Raw genomic sequence first — 17,490 nt, 5'->3', positions numbered from 1 at the left:
TGCTGTTCAGACATTAGTTTGCAGATGGTCTGATGAACCCTTGGTGTTTAGTAGCAGGAACTGGGCTTCTGAGTGTGAGGAATGGACTGATCTGTCCGGCCAGGGAGTTTGGAATGGAGCCTGCTCAGGTGGTAGTGTGGGCTATGGTTAAGGTGAGGACAAATGAGAAGCCAGATTGGGGTGGAAGGGGTGCTCCATCCTCCCCACCCCCACTCCACCCATCCCCTGCACAAGAGCACAGTGATACCACACCCAACTCACGTATCTTTATTACCAGGTGGGTGTGGGGATCCCCAATCCTCAGGTCTGCCCCAGCCTAGCCCTGGAAACAGTGCCCTCCTTCCTGAGAGAGACCAGCTCCCTGCTGAGGGGCTCAAAGGTTGGTGGAGGTTGTGGGGCCCTTGGGGTCCACAGTCTTGTTGGAGAGAACACCACGTCTGTGTCCCGAGGTCTCCCCAAGGCTCCTGAACTGGCACTTGAAATGCTGCCCAGCCTGGAACAGGGAGGCGATGTCCAACAGGGCGTTCTCAATGTGCTGCCCCAGCCGATGCGAGTCCTGCAGAGAGCAAACAAGGTACCAGGGAGGCCTGGGAGGCCTGAGCAAGTGCACTGGGGCCTGGACCTCTGGTCCAATGGAGGAGGCCGGAGCCTTGACTGATGTCTGAGGGAGAAGGCTAGACCAGGAACCTTCAGAGTCTGAAGGGCTTAATCCCAGAATTTAGAGAGAGGTGAAAGGCACTCAAGCTCATCTTACTGTTTTTATGCTTGATTTCTTGCTGGAGATGTGGAAGGTGATCATGTTTTCCCCCATGAAGATATAGGAGATGCCATACCCCTGGTCGCTGGCCTGTAACAGGGAGAATGAAGCAAGCCCCCCCACACACACACCGGCAGGGCAGGAGTCCCCATCCCTCCCTCCTTGGCTGCCCAGAGGCTGAACCCCAGAGTCCACTCACGGGCCCGAATCCACCGCCAGAGGAAACATAATCCGGATAATTGTGGAAATCAAACAGGTGCGTCTGCTGCGCAGGGATCTGGCTGGTGGACAGCGGCCACTGCTGTGACTGGACCTGAGGGGAGCAGGCGGTCACATGAGCAAGAAAGGCTCTCGTGCTCCACAAGGCAGACCTCTTCCTATGCCAAAGCAATGGCTGTCTTCTGACGGTGGCTCTTCCTCCCTAAGCACACCCATTTCTCCCTGAGGCCATCTGAGACAGGGTTTCTCTGTGTAGCCCTGGCTGTTGTGACTCTGTGGAGCAGGCTGGCCTCAATCTCACAGAGATCTGCCTGCCTCTGCATCCCAAGTGCTGGGATTACAAGGGTGTGCCATTTTGCTGGGCTCACCTGACCCTTCTTTCTCCTCCTCCCATTTTTTCTTTTTTTTTTTTTTTTCCGAGACAGGTCTCACAATGTAGTCCTGGCTGTCCTGGAACTAACTCTGTAGACTAGGCTGGTCTGGAACTCGGATCTGCCTGCCAAGTATTGAGAGTAAAGGCGTGTGCCTCCCTCCCCCAGCCCTTCCTTTTCTGGTGCTGGGCAGTAAGTCCAGGGCCTGCAGCATGCTAGGCAGGGATTTGGCCCCTGGTCCTCAGCCCCTCAGTGGGGAATTCTGGACTGGGGCTTACTGCTGAGTCCCTTTCCCCCTCAGCCCCTCTCTCTGGCTTGACTGTCTCCACTGGCTCCTCCACTCATTTTTTTCAACATCACCCTCCTTGCTCTTAATTTCTCCTGTCTCCTGCCATTCCCTCTTCTTCCTCTGAGCATTTTCCTGCACCTGACCTGGGTCAGGAAGGGCGACTGCATATGGAGGAATCTCGACATGACATAGAGCGCAAACAGGTGCCGGTCGATCCCCTGCCCGCTCATTGCTGCCTTCAGTAGAGCCTGGTGCTTGTCCACAGCCACCCGGAACAGGGCAAGGCACTGTTGGTCCTGGTTCCCAGGGCAATCCGAGGTCATGGAAAGACAGGAAGTGGGCTTACTTCGGGGACCTGATCATGTCTGGCCTCAAGCCTACTGCCAAGATGTTTACAAGGCAGGGATATCCACCTCACTCTACTGAGAGGAAATGGGCTCAGAGCAGAAGCAACTTGTCCAGGGTCACACAGCCAGGTACAGTGAGCGATATGTGCCTGACTTGAGGCCCTTTCAGCCCTCCAGTGAGTCACAGTATGTCACAGGAGCAGGGCGGTCCTGAGTGGAGGCTAGCAAACCACTTGAGGTGCGGTTTCCGTGCAGGTCACGGTCATTAGCATCACAGTGGCAAAAGCAAGGGGAGCAGCAGGGAGAACAGCTCTCTGCAGTGTTCCTTCCCCCAGTCCTGTGTGTCACCCCATGAGCACCAGAACACACTCTCCTGATCTATCGCTGTTCCCTCAGGTTTGGTGCCCGTGAGCAGAGCTGGTTGGTCCCTTGGTGTGGATGCCCCTCCCAGATCCTGGTCACAAGTATCTACAAATATGAACACAAAGGATGGAGACTCCAGTGAGGCCCACACTCACTGTCTTCTCCTTGTCCTCCATGGCTCTCACAAAGCGACAGGCCTCTGTAGTGCAAGACCTCACCGCCTCTGTCCTGCCTTCCAGGAACAGTCGGGTCATGGCTGACTCATAAGTCAAGCAGAATTGACCCCTGTCCTGGGGGAAAGGAGAAGAGGAACCTGTCAGCTAGCCTCAGGATGTCTTCGCAGTCTTCGTCCACCTTTGTCCTGATCGCCAACCAACCTCCTTCTGCTCAAAAATATGTAGAGGAATCAAGATGGCAGACTCACAGGACAGCTTACCCACAACAAGATGGCTGGCCACACACGATGAATGGCCCACCAGAAGATGGCTGATTCACAACAATATGATCAACCTACAAGACAACTGACCTACCAGCCTTGGTTGTTCATGCCGTTAATCCTAGCTCTTGGAAGGTAGAGGCAGGCGGACCTCTGTGAGCCCTGCCTCATCCAACCCCAACCCCACACACCCTAAATAAGGCTGATCCGGAACAGTGAACAACCCCTAAGATGGACGAAAGATGACCCACATGACAAAAAGCGAGAGACGCTAAGTGGCTGTGGGCAGGTGTTGAAGGCTCAGGGGGACGGAGCCCTGAGGGAGTAGGCACTGACCCGGAAGTAGGCCAGCTGCAGGACCAATTGGATGAAGCTGTCTGAAGAGACATGGCAACGTTTGATGAAGCTCTTGCCAAAATGGGAAAAGGGGAAGACGTGGCAGTCAACATTGCCCGACAAGGTCTTGGCTCCCCTCAGGGCCAGGGAGATGGACGGGTGAATCTGCCAGAGAAGGGGGCGGGAGAAATGACTGGTGTTAGACACAGAGCAGAGGCAGAGCGGGCCTGTTCTGGAAGGGAAGATGGAGATGTGGTCAGAAAGGAAAGAAAGGAGGAGGTTAAGATAGGGCAAGAACGACAATGACGAAGTGGGCTGTGGCTGGGATGAGGGCAAGGACTGGCAGGCAGGAAGCTTGAATGGGTTTGAAGGGACTAGGCATGCTGGCTGCTGGGCTTGAAGTCTGAAGTTTGGGGAGCACCGTGGTGGTTGGGACAGGCCCACCCGGGAGAGAAGGTGCCGTGCCGTGAACAGAGGTTAAGAGGGAGGGATAGAGATGGGGCACGGGCTGAAAATGGCATGGGTTTCGGGGGCAGAGTTAAAGCTTTGGGGTGAAGTTAGGGTTGGGGATGGGTGTGTTTGGTGTGATAGGGAAGTTGGGGCAGGGAGGTGAGGAGGACTTCAGCGTGGAGGCAGGGCCTCAGGGGGAGATAGAGAGCAGAGCCTCACCTGCTCCGGCAGCTCCCACTGCAGGCGCTCAGGCCTCGGCAGGGTGGGGTCAGGGGTCCCCTTACAGTGGCCATCTGCAGCGTAGCCCAGCTGGAAGCACTCTGTGGCCAGGGTAAACTGTGGACAGAACCGGCCTTTACTTCTTCTGGACTGAGGTCCTGGTGGAGAGGCAGAGTGAAGCAGGGAGGGCTCCGGCAACCCAAAGCTGGGGGAGGTTCTAAGTTCGCGCCGACCAGGCACCGGCTGCTCAACCTTCTGGGCTCACCTTTCTACCTCCCTCTGATGCCTTGTAAAGATGGGGGATCAGTGGGCCCATCTTTGTCTCATTTCAAAGCAGGGTCTGATGAAGCCTAGGCCTGGAGCTTACTGTGTCGCTGAGGATGAACCGAATGCGCCTCCTGCCTCCAGCTCCTAAGTGCTGGAGCGCCGGGCGCCAGCACCATGGCCATCTTACATGCAGCTGGGGAGGAACCCAGGGCATCACAAGAACTGAGCTCCACCCAGGAACTGAGCCCGAAGCTAGCTTTGTTCCCTGCTCAACTGCTCACCTGTAGCCCTGAGTGGCCTCAAACTTACGGCTTCCTACTTTCCAAGTACTTGGATTGTAGATGTGTGCTACAGCATCCTCTGTGTGTACATATGCATGTGTGTGCGTGAGCTAAAACATCGTGTGTGTGTGTGTGTGTGTGTGTGTGTGTGTTTGCATGTGCCCAGGAGGGGAGGTGTCCCAGGCTCTAGGCTTACACTCTCACTGTGCCTTCTTGCTGTGTGACCCTGGACAGTCACTTTCCTTTCTCTGAGCCAGGTGACACTCCAGGCAGGTCACCATGGCCTCCTGATTCTTTGCGGCTCTTCTGTGTCTGTCTGTGAGCCTGTCATGTCGCTGTTCTCAGGTCTTTGAGAGTTAGTCTTGGAGAGGTGCCCAGCCTTAGGAACGCACCTCCCACATATGTCCGGGGACAGGGCAGTCAGCCCAGGAGTGCTCCACGCTGAGGCCCAGCTTCCCATTGGAGAAGGCGATGAGGGTGAAGGATTTGTCAAACCAGCTGCAGAAAAAATTTAGACGGGTCACCAAAGAGCCAGGGCAGGTAGGAGAATGTGGGCGCCTGAGGGGCTTTTGTTGTAGGGGTGCACTTCAGGGTGAGGATGAAGCAGGGGAACCGGCTCAGGGGTGCCAGCCCCAGGGGCCTCTGAGAGCACTGCCAGTCTCTAGAGGTCATTTCAGACAGTCTCCACATGGGTATAACAAACTGGGCTGGAAAGATGGCTCAGAGGTTAAGTGCCCTGGCTGCTTGCTCTTCCAGAGCTCATGAGATCAATTCCCAGCAACCACATGGTGGCCCATAACCATCCTTAATGAGATCTGGTGCCCTCTTTTGGTGTACATGTAGACAGAATATTGTATATGGAATAAATAAAACTTAACTTTTTATTTATTAAACTTAACTTAACTTTCAGGAAGTCAGCTTTAGATGTGCTGGGAACAGACACACAATCCTGGGTCTGTCTTTATGGTTAAATAATCCTCTATCATGGAACCAGACTCCATTATCTGACAGCTCAATAAAGAAGTTGGTCATGAGCAGTAACTAGCAATAAGCCAGAAGTTCAAAGGCAGAGTATCAGTTAAGGAAACTATGTTATACTCTAATCAAACAAACAAACAAACAAATGGGCTGGGGAAATGGCTCAGTGATTAAGAGCCCTGGCTGCTTTTCCAGAGGTCCTGAGTTCAATTCCCAGCACCCACATGGTGGCTCACAACCATCTATAGTGAGAGCTGATGCTCTTGTCATGCAGGCACACATGCAAATACAGCTCATACACATGAACAATACGCTATGCTCAGGCTATGGAAGGCTACGCAGCTGCTAGAATACAATGAGGTACATCTATGTCTATGACAAAATGAGTATCAAGATAGGAAAGTCTGGGGCCTTAAGTACACGGGCTATCTGGATTAGAGGTCTTCTTGTTCTGAACTGAGTTTGGAGTTGTCGGATAAGTGACCCCTGGATCTAGCTGCTGAGGTGTGGGGTCTGGCTGTCTCCCCTGTGGAGCCCAGGGTCTCAATAAGCATGCAATAAGCGTGTAGGTGGGTTGATAGGGGGACAGACTCACCGGTCATGGCCTCGGCCAGCCAGCAGAGCGTGGGCATAGGCATCCAGGGAAGTTGCAGGGTCCTCCCTGGTCAGTCCTGCCGGCTCGGAATCAAGGGACACAAAGAAGGCAGCCCCTTCCACAGCCTCCAGGGCAGCGGCAGCATGGGTCTTCACTGACTCCCGCACCTGGGCCCACATACTCCTGTCCAAGCAGGATGGGTCTGAGCCCAACTGGCCCTCCCAGCCTGCCCCCTGGAGCCCAGCCTGCCCTCTGGAGCCCAGCCTGCCCCTTGTCACCTCAGGCCATTGGCCTCACCTGGGCGCAGCAGTCAGAGCAGCTAAGTGTTCCTCAAGGGGGCAAGCTGGGGAGGGGTCATCTAGGATCTCCTGGAACTGCTGCTCTAGGGCCCGTGGAGACAGCAGGCCACTGGACGAGTGGGTCCCTACACTGAAGAATCGGCCCCGATGGAAGACAGCCACATGCCGGCTGTCCCGGAGGTGACGGAGGTAGTCTAGAGGAGGATGGGCAGAACACAAAGATGGGAGGAGGCTACATGATCAGAGCCACCCCACTTACGGAACGTGCTCCCTGCCCCTGGAGCTTCTGTTATTGTGGACAGCTGTGTAGTATTCCATTGCCTGAGTGAACCCAGGCTGCCTTCCTTCAACATCGATGTATTTGAACTCTTGGTCCTTATGCCTCCACCTTCCTCGTTCAGGGGTGAGTGTTTGAAATGGAACAGAGGGAATTTCACGTAGCAGAGGAAATAGAATACTCATCTGAAGTAGATGAGGGAGCTGTGTGGGAGAGGGGGTGGGAAGGAGAACAGAAAGGGGTGGGCAGAGGAGGACCTATAGAGAGTGAAAATCAGTTGGGGAGCATCTCGGGGACAGGGGAGGCCCTGGGAGTCTATGGGGGCCACCCTAGCTGCAACCCCTCACAGCAGGGGACGGAGAGAGCCTGAACTTGCCTGTAGCCAGGTGGGACTGCCGGTGGAGAAAGGGCGACACCAACCCACCCGTAAAACCTTTGCCCCAAAATTTATCCTGCCTACAGGAAGTGTAGGAATACAAATGGAGCAGAGACTAAGGGAACGGCAAACCAGTGACTGTCCCAACCTGAGAGCCACCCCATGGGAGAGAGCCAACCCCGGACACTATTAATGCTGTGCTTGCAGACAGGAGCCTAGCATGACTGTCTTCTGAGAGCTTCATCCAGCAGCTGATGGAAACAGATGCAGAGACCCACAGACCCACAGACCCACAGCCAAACAGTAGGCCGAGCTCGGGATGTGTTGTGAAGAGTGGGAGAAGGACAGAGGCAGGTGGAGGGGTCAAGGACACCACGAGAAGACCTACAGAATAAACTAGCCTGGGCCCTTGGGGGCTCACAGAGACTGATCCACCAACCGAAGAGCAGGCATGGGCTGGACCTAGGCCCCTCACGTATGGAGCAGACGTGCAGTAGGCCAACATGTGGATCCCTGTCTCGGACTCTGCTGCCTGCCTCTGGACCCCTTTTTCCTAGCTGGGCCTCCTTGTCTGGCCTCAGGGGGAGCTTGTGCTTAGTCCTGCTGTGACTTGAGGTGCCGGGGCGGGTTGGTGCCTCTTAGGAGCCTCCCCTTCTTTGAGAAGAAGAGAGTAGAATGGGGGGAGATGGTAGGAGGACAGGACTGGGAGGAGAGGAGGAAGGGGGCTGGGATCAGGCTGTAAAGGGATTACGTAAACAAAATTTTAAGAAATTTTTAAAAATGGATCAGAGGACCTCCTGCAGCTAGGCAAGAGGTCTGCTAAGGGGCAGGAGAGATGGCTCAGAGGTCAAGAGCTCTGTTGCTCTGGCAGAGGACCTGGGTTCAATTCCTGTCACCCACATGGCAACTCACAACCAGCTGTAACTACAGTTCCAAGAGATCCGACACCTTCAGACTTCCAAAAGCACCAGACACATGGGTGGTGCTCATATATACATGCAGGGAAACACTCCTACACAGGGGATTGAAAGCAGACAGACTGGGATGTAAAAGCAGCAGCAGGGGGGTGGTGCCACACGCTCTCGGGAAGTAGAGGCAGACGGACCTCTGCGTTCCAGGGCTATGCAGAGAGCCCTAGCTCCAAACAAACAAGAAACCCCAACAAACCGCCCAAAGAAACAAAAAACTCATACATTTGAGGGGGACAAGTTGGGGAACATGGGAAGGGTTGGAGGAAGGAAAGTGAGGAAGGGCAATGATGTCACTTTTTTCCATTTTTAAAAATTGCCAAAAAATTTAAAAATTAAAAACCATACCAACTGAGAGACTTTCTCGCTTGCCCCACATTAGTATTTTTCTTTCTCTTTCTCTTTCTTTCTTTCTTTTCCTTTTCTTTGTTTCTTTTCTTTCTTTTTCTCTTTCTTTCCGTTTTGTCATTTTTGTTGTTTTTGTTTTTTAGAGACAGAGTTTCTGAGTTTCTCTGTGTAGCCCTGGCTCTCCTGGAACTCACTCTGTCGACCAGGCTGGCCCTGAACTCAGAGGCCCTCCTGCCTCTGCCTCCCACGTGCGCCACCACCGCCAGAGTACTCATGTACTATTTTTAAATGCACACCACCCCAGGTACCAGGGTTATCCCATTTTACTGTTGAAGAAACTAAGGCTCAGAGGGCACAAGGATTTGCCTGAGGCCACACGGGAAACATTACAGTCAGGGCAGCGACCCACCCAGGCTAGAGTCCCGCTCTCAGCCACTGGCACTGTTGCAGGAGGGGACACGGACTAAGCCGGGACCGGGGATTGTCCTCACCTTTTTCCACCCCTGGAACCCTCGTGGTGTTGAATATCCTCTCGTACTGGGCAGAGCACAGAGGCCGCATCCCCATCAGCAAAGTCTGCAGGGGCCCAAGGGTTCCTGAGCTGGGCTCGGCCCCTGCGGCCCCCCGCACCCCCACGCCAGCCGTGGAACCTGTCTTACCGGTGGGATCTCCTGCTGGTTCAGGAGGTGGCGATACAGGAGGAGGGCGTGGACGGCGTTGCCCGCACGTGCCGCCTGCAGTGGTGTGGGCGTGACATACAGGAAATCCTGCTTGGTGGCAGAGGAGGGGAACACAAAGGGCACTGAGGCCATGCTTGTCCCTGATGGGGCCCGACCTCCAGACCTCCAAAGCAGACGGGATGGCGGTCCCCAGACAGAATTCCGCACTTACGTCATGGGTCACCGAGGCTACCCACTGCCCAGCCTCCCTCCTCACCATCAGGTAGTAGGTGCTGTTAACCATCAGTGAGCCTCGGGAGCGCAGGTAGACAAACTCTTCCCACCAGTCACTGACCTGTGAGGAGAATCAGAGATGCCATCTGCGAGGGCGAGGAAGGTGTAACCAGGGCCCACAGACTTCCCCGAGTCACAGGGCAGCCAGGATCTCAGGGGGGAAACTGTGATTTAGCAACTAGCAAAAACCTATACATCCATGGAGGAAGAATTAGCTAATGAAAATCTGCTACCCTCAAGTTACAGGCTATTATGTAAGCATTAAATAGAAGAGGACTGGGGAGATGGCTCGGTTGCCTCACAAGCATGTGAGTCTGGGTTAGACCCTTGGGGCTCACATAAGAGCCAGGTGTTGGGGTTCACACTTGTAATCTCAGTGCTGGGGGGGGAAGGGCAGAATCGCTGAGGCCTGCTGGCCAGACAGCTTAGCCCAAGCAGCAGAACCCCCCCCCAGTGAGGGACCCGTTTCAAACAATAAGATGGAGCTGTGGAGATGGCTCAGCAGTTAACAACACTCTTGGCTCTTGTAGAGGAGCTGGGTTTGGTTCCCAGCACCCACATGGTATCGCACAACTGTAGATAATGCCAGCTACAGGGCATCAGATCTGCCGTCCTTTTCTGGCTTCCGTGGGTAAAGCACGCATGTAACACACCCACACAGGCAAACACGCATACATATAAAAATCTTACAGTAAACAAACGAAAAACCGCAACTGTGCGGTGCCCTGAGGAGTGACACCTGAGGCAGGCCTCTGGGCTGCACACTCATGCGCACCCACACGTGCATATCTGTACACACAAACACGCATGCACATCTGTGCACACACACACACACACACACACACACACACACACACACATTGACACACAATGAGCAGTGAGATCCTGCTCTGAGGGCTGCAGACGTCTTACTTGGTGGAATGCTTGCCGGCCATGCACTGGGTATGGCCCTGCCTCACAGTGCTAGGTACATACTAAGCCGTACCCCAAGCCCTCCTGTACGTGCTTAAAAAAAGAACAACTTAGATTTACTGTGAGTTTACGTGTTCAGCCTGCACGTATGTCTGTGCAGGAGCAGCGCCCTCAGGAGTCAGGAGAGGGCATTAGATCCTCTGGAGCTGGAGTTATAGAGACTTCGGAGCCACTAGGTGGGCGCTGGAAACCAAACCCAAGTCCTCGGTAAGAGCAACAAGGCTCTTAACCACCCAGCTGTTGCCGATTCCCTTTCCCCTGTCCTGCTACCAACTGGACAGGCTCAGTCCCCCGTCAGGCTCTCTGCCCAGCCCTGAGACATTTATAGTTCTGTCCTTCTTCCCCACCTCTCACGTGCCTGTCTCCTGTCACCTGTCTCCAGTTTCCTACAGAAGCCAAGGCTGGCATTCCCGAATCATGTGACTCATTCCATGCCTCAGTTTCCCATCTAGCTCAGCTCCCGAATGAGCTAACCATTTCCAGGAGCTGGAAATGCTGGACAGGTTCATGTGGAATGCTGGGCCTAACTCAAGTGGTGGGACTCAAACTCAGATGCAGGCTCCTGAATTCCAATGTTGGGGGCCAGAGGGAGGGGCTGAGTGCAGAGGCGGGGCTTAGAGTCTGCCGAAGGGGCGGGACTACCTAGTCAACAAATCACAAGCAGGGTTGAAGCAGGCCAGTCACTTGGCTGGGCCAATCGTGGCAGGGCATGGCTAGGACGGGAGGGCCAATCGCTGCAGGGCCGGGCTGGCCGCTCACACTCACGTAGTTGGAAGCACACCAGGACTTGAGGTGCAGGTAGCGTTGCAGCCGTGGTGCCTGCAACCTCAGGAAGTCGCTCGCCAGCGCCGCCGCGCGGTCGAAAGCTTCGTCCCCAAGCACAGGGCGCACTGACTCTAGGTACTACAGGAACAGACCGGGGTGTCAGGCCCCACCGGCCCCGGGACCGCCCCACCCCGGGACACTCCCACCTTGCGAACGGACTCCTGCGCCGTGGGCACAGGCTGTCGCGGGAGCGCGCGTTGGAAGCCAAACAGCCTCGGGTTCCTTCCAGAGAAGATTCGGACCAGTGCCTGCCGGACAGAGGAGAGAACCCAGTTGGGGGAAGGAGGCAGAGGGAGTAAGGAGATGAAGGGGGAAGGAAAGTGGAGAGATGATGGGGCAGAGAAGACAGAGATGATGGGAGAGAGAGGGAGAATGGAGATGAGGGAGGATAAGAAGACGGATGGTGGAGGGAAGAGAGAGGATGGAGATAATAAAGGGAGAGAGAGACAGAGTGAAGAACAAGACAGAGGACAGAGGTGATGGAGAGAGAGGGGAGGGAGGGAGGAGAGGAACAGAGACTTAGAGAGAGAGACACACAGAGTCCAAGAGAGAGAAAAAGGGACAGAGACCCAGAGAGAGTAGGAGTAGGGGACGGACACAGAGGAGCAGCAGCATATGTTCTGGGAGTCTAGACTCTCACATACTAGCCAGGTCTTTGTGGGTGAGGACATGGTGCCATGAGGTTCCAGAAGCCAGCCATGGTGGGACAGAAGGAGCCTCAAAGCCACATGAAGTGTGAAGATCAGAGCTCCCCACAAACATGAGGCAAACAGTGCTGCTGCCAGGAGCTCCTGGAGCTGATGGTATTGTCCAGCCCTGGGAGAGAGAGGGGGGGGGGAAAAAAAAAAAAAAGGCCAGGGCTGGCCCCGAAGCTATGCAGCAGACTGAGCCTGCAAGATAGGTGTTGGCACAACCATGTTAGACATTTATTTATGTCATAAAGTGGGTGTGTCCCTCTGCTGCCCATGACTACCCTTGTGAAAGCACCAAGCTTCTAAAATCACCCTCTGGAACCAGGAAGGCATCAGGGTGGAGTGCTTGCCTAGCATGCCAATGCCCTGGGTTCAGTGCATAAGCTGGCTGTGATGGCACTTTCCTAAAATCCCACACTGAGCTAGGCCCACGCGGTGGCGCACGCCTTTAATCCCAGAACTTGGGGAGGTAGAGGCAGGTGGGTCTCTGTGAGTTCAAGGCCAGCCTGGTCTACAAAGCCAGGGCAGGACAGCCAGGGCTACACAGAGAAATACTGTCATACACACACACACACACACACACACACACACACACACACACACACACAAACCCAAAATAAAAATAAATGAATAAAATAAAATCCCAGCACTGGAGAAGCAGGAGGATGAGTTAAATTCCATCCTCGCTTACATAATGAAATCAAGGACAGCCTAGGCTATAAAACCCTGCCATAAAGAAACAAATGCTGGGGCTAGAGAGATGGCTTAGCAATTAAGAGTACTGGCTGTTCTTCCAAAGGACCCAGGTTCAAATCCCAGCACCCATATGACAGCTCACAACTGTCTGTAACTCCAGTTCCAGTGGATCTGACACCCTCACACAGGAGAGGCAGAATACCAATGTAAAAAAAAACAAAAAACAAAAAAAAAAACAAATAAATACATAAATAAAGCCACTTTGCACAGAAATTTATGAGTTTTGGCCAGGTGTAAGAATAGTGTAATCTAGTACTTATGAAGCTCATGCAGGAGGATTTATGGGAGTTCTAGGCCAGACTAGCTACAGAGTAACTGATACCCCATTTTTTTTAATTTTATTTTTAAATAATTTGTTTAATTTTATTTTGTGTGCATTAGTGTGAAGGTGTCAGATCCCTTGGAACTGGAGATACAGACAGTTGTGAGCTGCCATGTGGGTGCTGGGAATTGAACCCAGGTCCTTTGGAAGAGCAGATGGTGCTCTTAACCTCTGAGCCATCTCTCCAGCCCTTGATACCCCATTTTTAAAACAAGTATCTTTGTCAGTTGGAGGCCAGCCTGGTCTACAAAGCCAGTCCAGCCAAGGCTACACAGAGAAACCCTGTCTCAAAAAGCAGAAAAAACAAAACATAAAACAAAATCTGGGTGGTGGTGATGCATGTGTTTAATCCCAGCACTCGGGAGGCAGAGGGAGATAGATTTCTGTGAGTTTGGAGTCAGACTAGTCTATGAAGCTGGTCTAAGAAGAGCCAGAGCTACACAAAGAAACCCTGTTTTGAAAAACCATAATAAATAAAAGAGAGGAAGGAAGGAAAAGGACACTGAAAAGTGAAATGTGGATGAAGCTGAGCTTTGCCTTGTAACAATCTCCCCTTCATGGGACCCCAGGTTTAAGGACATGGACATGTCAGTGCAGCTCCTCCACAGAATTCCTTTTTCTAGTCTGGATCATGGAATATACCCCTTCTAGGGGTTTCTACGGCTAACCTGGGCTAGGCCTTGTTTTGAAAATCTGCATCTTCTCCGCAAGTTAGACTGACCCACTCCTCAGAACCTGGGACACTTACAAGTACCCCTGCTTGGGTTCCTGGCCCTTCCTAAAGAAAGTGATGTTTGCTTTGGCTTGTTCTTGTGAGAAGGGACCTTGGTTTGTATCCCAGGATGGCTTTAAACTCAAAACTCCCTGTCTGGGCCTCCCAAATGCTGGGTTTGTAGGCATTTACTGACTGATGATTTTTCTTTGTTTTTGTTTTGTATTTTTAGACAGCCTCTCCCTATGTATCCCTGGCTATCCTAAAACTCTATGTAGACCAGGCTGTGCTTGAACTCATAGAGATCTGCTGCTTCTGCCTTCCAAGTGTTGGGATTACCAGCCACCATGATTGACAAACCTGATATGGTAGCACTTCCAGGTTTTGGGAGGCAGGAGGCAGGTGGATCTCTGTGACTTTGAGGCCAGCCTGATCTGCATAATGAGTTCCAGGACAGCCAGAACCACATACATAAAAAAACACTCGAAAGAAAGAAAGAAAGAAAGAAAAAAGGCTGGGCAGTGTGGTGTACAGCCTTAATTTTTAATCCCAGCAATCGGGAAGCAGAGGCAGGAGGACCTCTGAGTTGGAGAGGCCAGCCTGGATTACAGATGGAGTTCCAGCACAGCCAGGGATACATAGAGAAACCTTGTCTCAAAAACAAACAAACAAACAAACAAACAAACAAAACACCAAACCAAAATAAAAACAACCCAACAAAAACCCTCAGTAAAACAAGAAGTACCTGTTGCGCTTGCAGAAGAGCCAACCTCAGTTCTCAGCACCCATATAGGTAGCTCACAGGTGCCTGAAAGCCCTCAGGTTTCAACACCTCAGCCTCCCCTGGCACCAGCATTCACATGAAGATACACCCATACAGACACACAATTTACAAAATAAATCTTAAAAAAATCCATAAAAAATTAGCTATTTTCCATCATTCTTATCAAGTAGCCAGGATCAAAAATGCATGAAGGGTACCAAATGTGGTGCACGCCTTTCTCTGACAGGCAGAGCACAGGGTGGCCCGGCTTAAGGCAGTGACGGGGATGAAGAGGGAGGTCCTCACCAGGCTGGCAGCAACTCTTTAATCTTCTCCATCAGTCCTAGGGAAGGATCCAGCTGGAGGAACCAAGCGAGCTGGATTGCACTAAAGAGGAAGAGCCAGCTGAGGGGGCTCGCAGGGGCCACGCCAGTAAAGATGTCGTTCTGTGGCGAGAAAAGGGCATCTTCAGTCATGTGTACCTGGGACACGCTCTGCATTACCCTCAGTGGCTTTTGAGGTCCTGGATGTGGGCAGAGCTCAGGATCTTCAGTAAGGAGTTGGGGATGTGGTACAGCCTTTGCCTAGAATTCCCCAATAAGGGGCTGCAACTGTGATAGAGTCTCTTGCTAGAATCTACCGTGAGGAGCTGGGGTGTGGCTCAGTGGTAGGGCAGCCCTTGGAATCTACTAGTGAGGGGCTGAGGGCAGCATTCAAGCTGGCCTACTTTGTTCAAGACCCTGGGTTCTGACCCTCGGCGCTGACAGATAGATGGATAGACAGACAGACAGATCCAAAATAAGGAGACTTCACTACTAGAAGTTGTTGGGGGAGGAGGGAAGTGAGTTAAGAGCTGAGCAGGGGAGGCCAGTAGGTGGGACTGAGCATCCCAGATGAAGCCATAGACAGATAGCTAGTAGTGGCCCGGAACTGGACATCCAGACCTTCAGAAGCGAGCTTCAGGTACCGCAGAAGCAGGCACCTGGGTCCCCAGAAGCAAACCAGCCAGTAGCTCTCCTCACCCAGACACGCCAGAGATGCCTTTTCCAGGAGCGCAAGCCGGAGAGGTAAATCTCCTGCCACACAGGGGAGCTGAGCTCCACTTCTGCCCCGTCGGAGCTCAGTGAACACAGCAAGCTGGAGGCCTGGTGTGCCTCAGCCATGTTCCCTGCGAGCCCTAGAAGGAGGAAGACGGAGAGTCATTCTCCAGGATCTGGCCGTCCTCCTTCAGACCCACGGGTGCCGATTTGCTTCTACTCTCAGATGTGGGGGTGGAGGGGTTAAGGCCCCGGGGAGTCCAGACCCCCAGCGCTCCATCAGAGCCAGTGCAGCATGTCAGACCCGCTCCCTTCCTCCCCACAGCCCCAGGCCGCAGCACTCAGCCCCCTCTGCCCTAAGACCCTGACAGCTGTTGCAGTTCACAGTTGGAGAGTCAGAGGGCTTTGGGGTAGGGCTTCATTCAATTGGGGGTCTCTGGGAATGTAGGGAGAGGCTGGAGAGCAAGCTTGCTGAGAATTCAGTTATCAGTATTTGGGGTGGGGGAGGAAAACCGATCCAGGTTTACTTGTGGGTTTTTCAAATAAAACACACTAGTTTTTATTTTTATTTTTAAACGAACTCGTTTTTTGATTTATAGGAAAACGAACATCCACCTAGAGTGGCACTGTTGGCTTCCCATTGCAAGGCAGAGGCATACGGAGCCCTTTCCACAATGGGGTCTGGAGAGGTAAGGAAAAGGAAGCACCCTACTGCGCATGCTCGGCAGCGAGGGATGCGGGGAGGAGAGTCCAGGGCAAGTGATGGAGAAGCCCCACTGGCCTACCCCAGCACAAGGCCAGCAGCCCCTCCTGTGCCCGGCTCTGGTACTTACACAGTTCAGAAGTCAGCAGCTGCGGCCCCTGGAGTCAATCCCACCAACACCTCTTTTCCCCACTTTGGAGCTCAGTACCGTGTTCTTTGCACATCTATCTAGTGCCTGTGTAATGAGTGCACGACTTGATCAATTGTCTTTGGCTGTCACCCTGAAGCCGAGATCCACGCCGTGGGTGTCTACCCGGCATTCAGGGCCTGGGTTTTATCCCCGCCCCCTCTGATCCCTCCGCGTTCAGCGCCTGCCCTTTTCCAATCCCTCCGCGTTCTCTCCCCGCCTCCTCAGAGTCCTAGCGTCCAACCCTGTTATCCTGAATCCGGTTTTCAGCCCGTTCAAGAGACTAGACCAGCCTTAGCTCGGTCGAAGCTCACAGTTCTCTTTTAGGCAACATCATGCGTGTTGCCATATATCTGCTGCAGCCCATCCTAGGAGATGCTTGCGGTCAGGCCTCATCAGAACCACCCACAGCAGGGGCAGGGACTGAAAGGCACCGGAAAGACGTGCCGCTGGGGTATAGGTTCATGTTAGACAGAGGGACCGCACACAATGAGCACAGATGTACGTTAGCCTGGTGTTATTCCACTGTCCACCATGGATCCGGTGGTCCTCTGGGTACACCCCGACAGACAACCGCTGTCATCTGGCAGGTGGGGAGTTGTGATGGTCCTATGCTCAGGCTTCTCTAGCAGGACTTGGAAGCTAGTGTGGCTGAAGAACCTTCAGGTACAGGGCAGAAAGCCAGAGCACACTGGCTTTTTTTTTTTGTCTAAGGGCATCCTAGAGCCTAGGTCTAAGTGAGCTCTGGCTTTAATGACCCAACCCCATTCTGCCATGCCAAATACGATCCCAGTTCCTGCCTGTTCCCTGCCCAGGGTGACTCAACTTCCCTAAACACTAGTGGATCAGGACACTGATCTCACCCTTACTCCTGAAGACACGAGGGGGAAGGTAGCCTGGGGTCTCTGGAATGAACCAGACTACTTAGAAAGGGTACAGGATGGAGGTAAGGGCACTGGGTGCTTGGCTCTTCTAGAGGTTCTGAGTTCAAGTTCCAGCAACCATGTGGTGGTTTACTACCATATATTGTGAACTGATGCCTTCTGCTGGTGTGCAGGCATACATGCAGACAAAACATAGATACCTTTAAAATGTTGAGCAGTTGTGGCACATGCCTTTAATCCCAAGGCACAGTGCTTGGGAGGCAGAGGCAGGTAGGTATCTGTTCGAGGCCAGCCTAATCTGCAAAGTAAGGTCCAGGACAGCCACCGCCACACAGAGAAATCCTGTGTGTGCGTGTGCCTAACCAAAACCATATGGCACAGGACCATAGTGCAGGTCTTCAGTCCCAGCACAAAAGAGGCGGAGGCAGGTGGATCTCTGTGATTTGGAGGTTAGCCTGGTCTACAGAGCTAGTTCCAGGACTGCCAAGGCCACACAGAGAAACCCTCT

General features: G+C 53.2%; 1 protein-coding gene across 4 annotated transcripts; it reads right to left on the bottom strand.

Annotated features, from left to right (window-relative positions):
• Positions 1-251: 251 nt before the first annotated feature.
• On the bottom strand, positions 252-16,249 carry Cpt1c (carnitine palmitoyltransferase 1C). 4 transcript variants are annotated; one of them, XM_055613438.1, is made up of 19 exons: positions 16,042-16,249; positions 15,194-15,348; positions 14,478-14,617; positions 11,571-11,742; positions 11,073-11,174; positions 10,867-11,004; positions 9,068-9,190; positions 8,836-8,943; positions 8,668-8,752; positions 6,206-6,401; positions 5,909-6,091; positions 4,728-4,833; positions 3,788-3,904; positions 3,119-3,283; positions 2,502-2,636; positions 1,780-1,932; positions 957-1,070; positions 755-847; positions 252-556 (listed from the first exon to the last, which is right to left on the bottom strand). In XM_055613438.1, exons 2-19 carry the CDS (start codon positions 15,332-15,334, stop codon positions 374-376), a joined length of 2,454 nt encoding a protein of 817 aa, XP_055469413.1. In that variant the 5' UTR covers positions 15,335-15,348; positions 16,042-16,249; the 3' UTR covers positions 252-373. The 4 variants fall into 4 exon arrangements, with proteins under 4 accessions (XP_055469413.1, XP_055469414.1, XP_055469415.1 ...); XM_055613439.1 differs by having other exon boundaries at positions 8,836-8,946; positions 9,113-9,190; XM_055613440.1 differs by having other exon boundaries at positions 9,113-9,190.
• Positions 16,250-17,490: the final 1,241 nt, after the last annotated feature.

This window comes from Psammomys obesus, unplaced genomic scaffold (genome assembly GCF_907164565.1).
Source record: "Psammomys obesus unplaced genomic scaffold, mPsaObe1.curated_primary_1811, whole genome shotgun sequence".
NCBI lineage: Eukaryota > Metazoa > Chordata > Mammalia > Rodentia > Muridae > Psammomys > Psammomys obesus.
The sequence above is the reverse complement of the archived record's forward strand: the minus strand, read 5'-3'. Positions and strand labels throughout refer to the sequence as shown.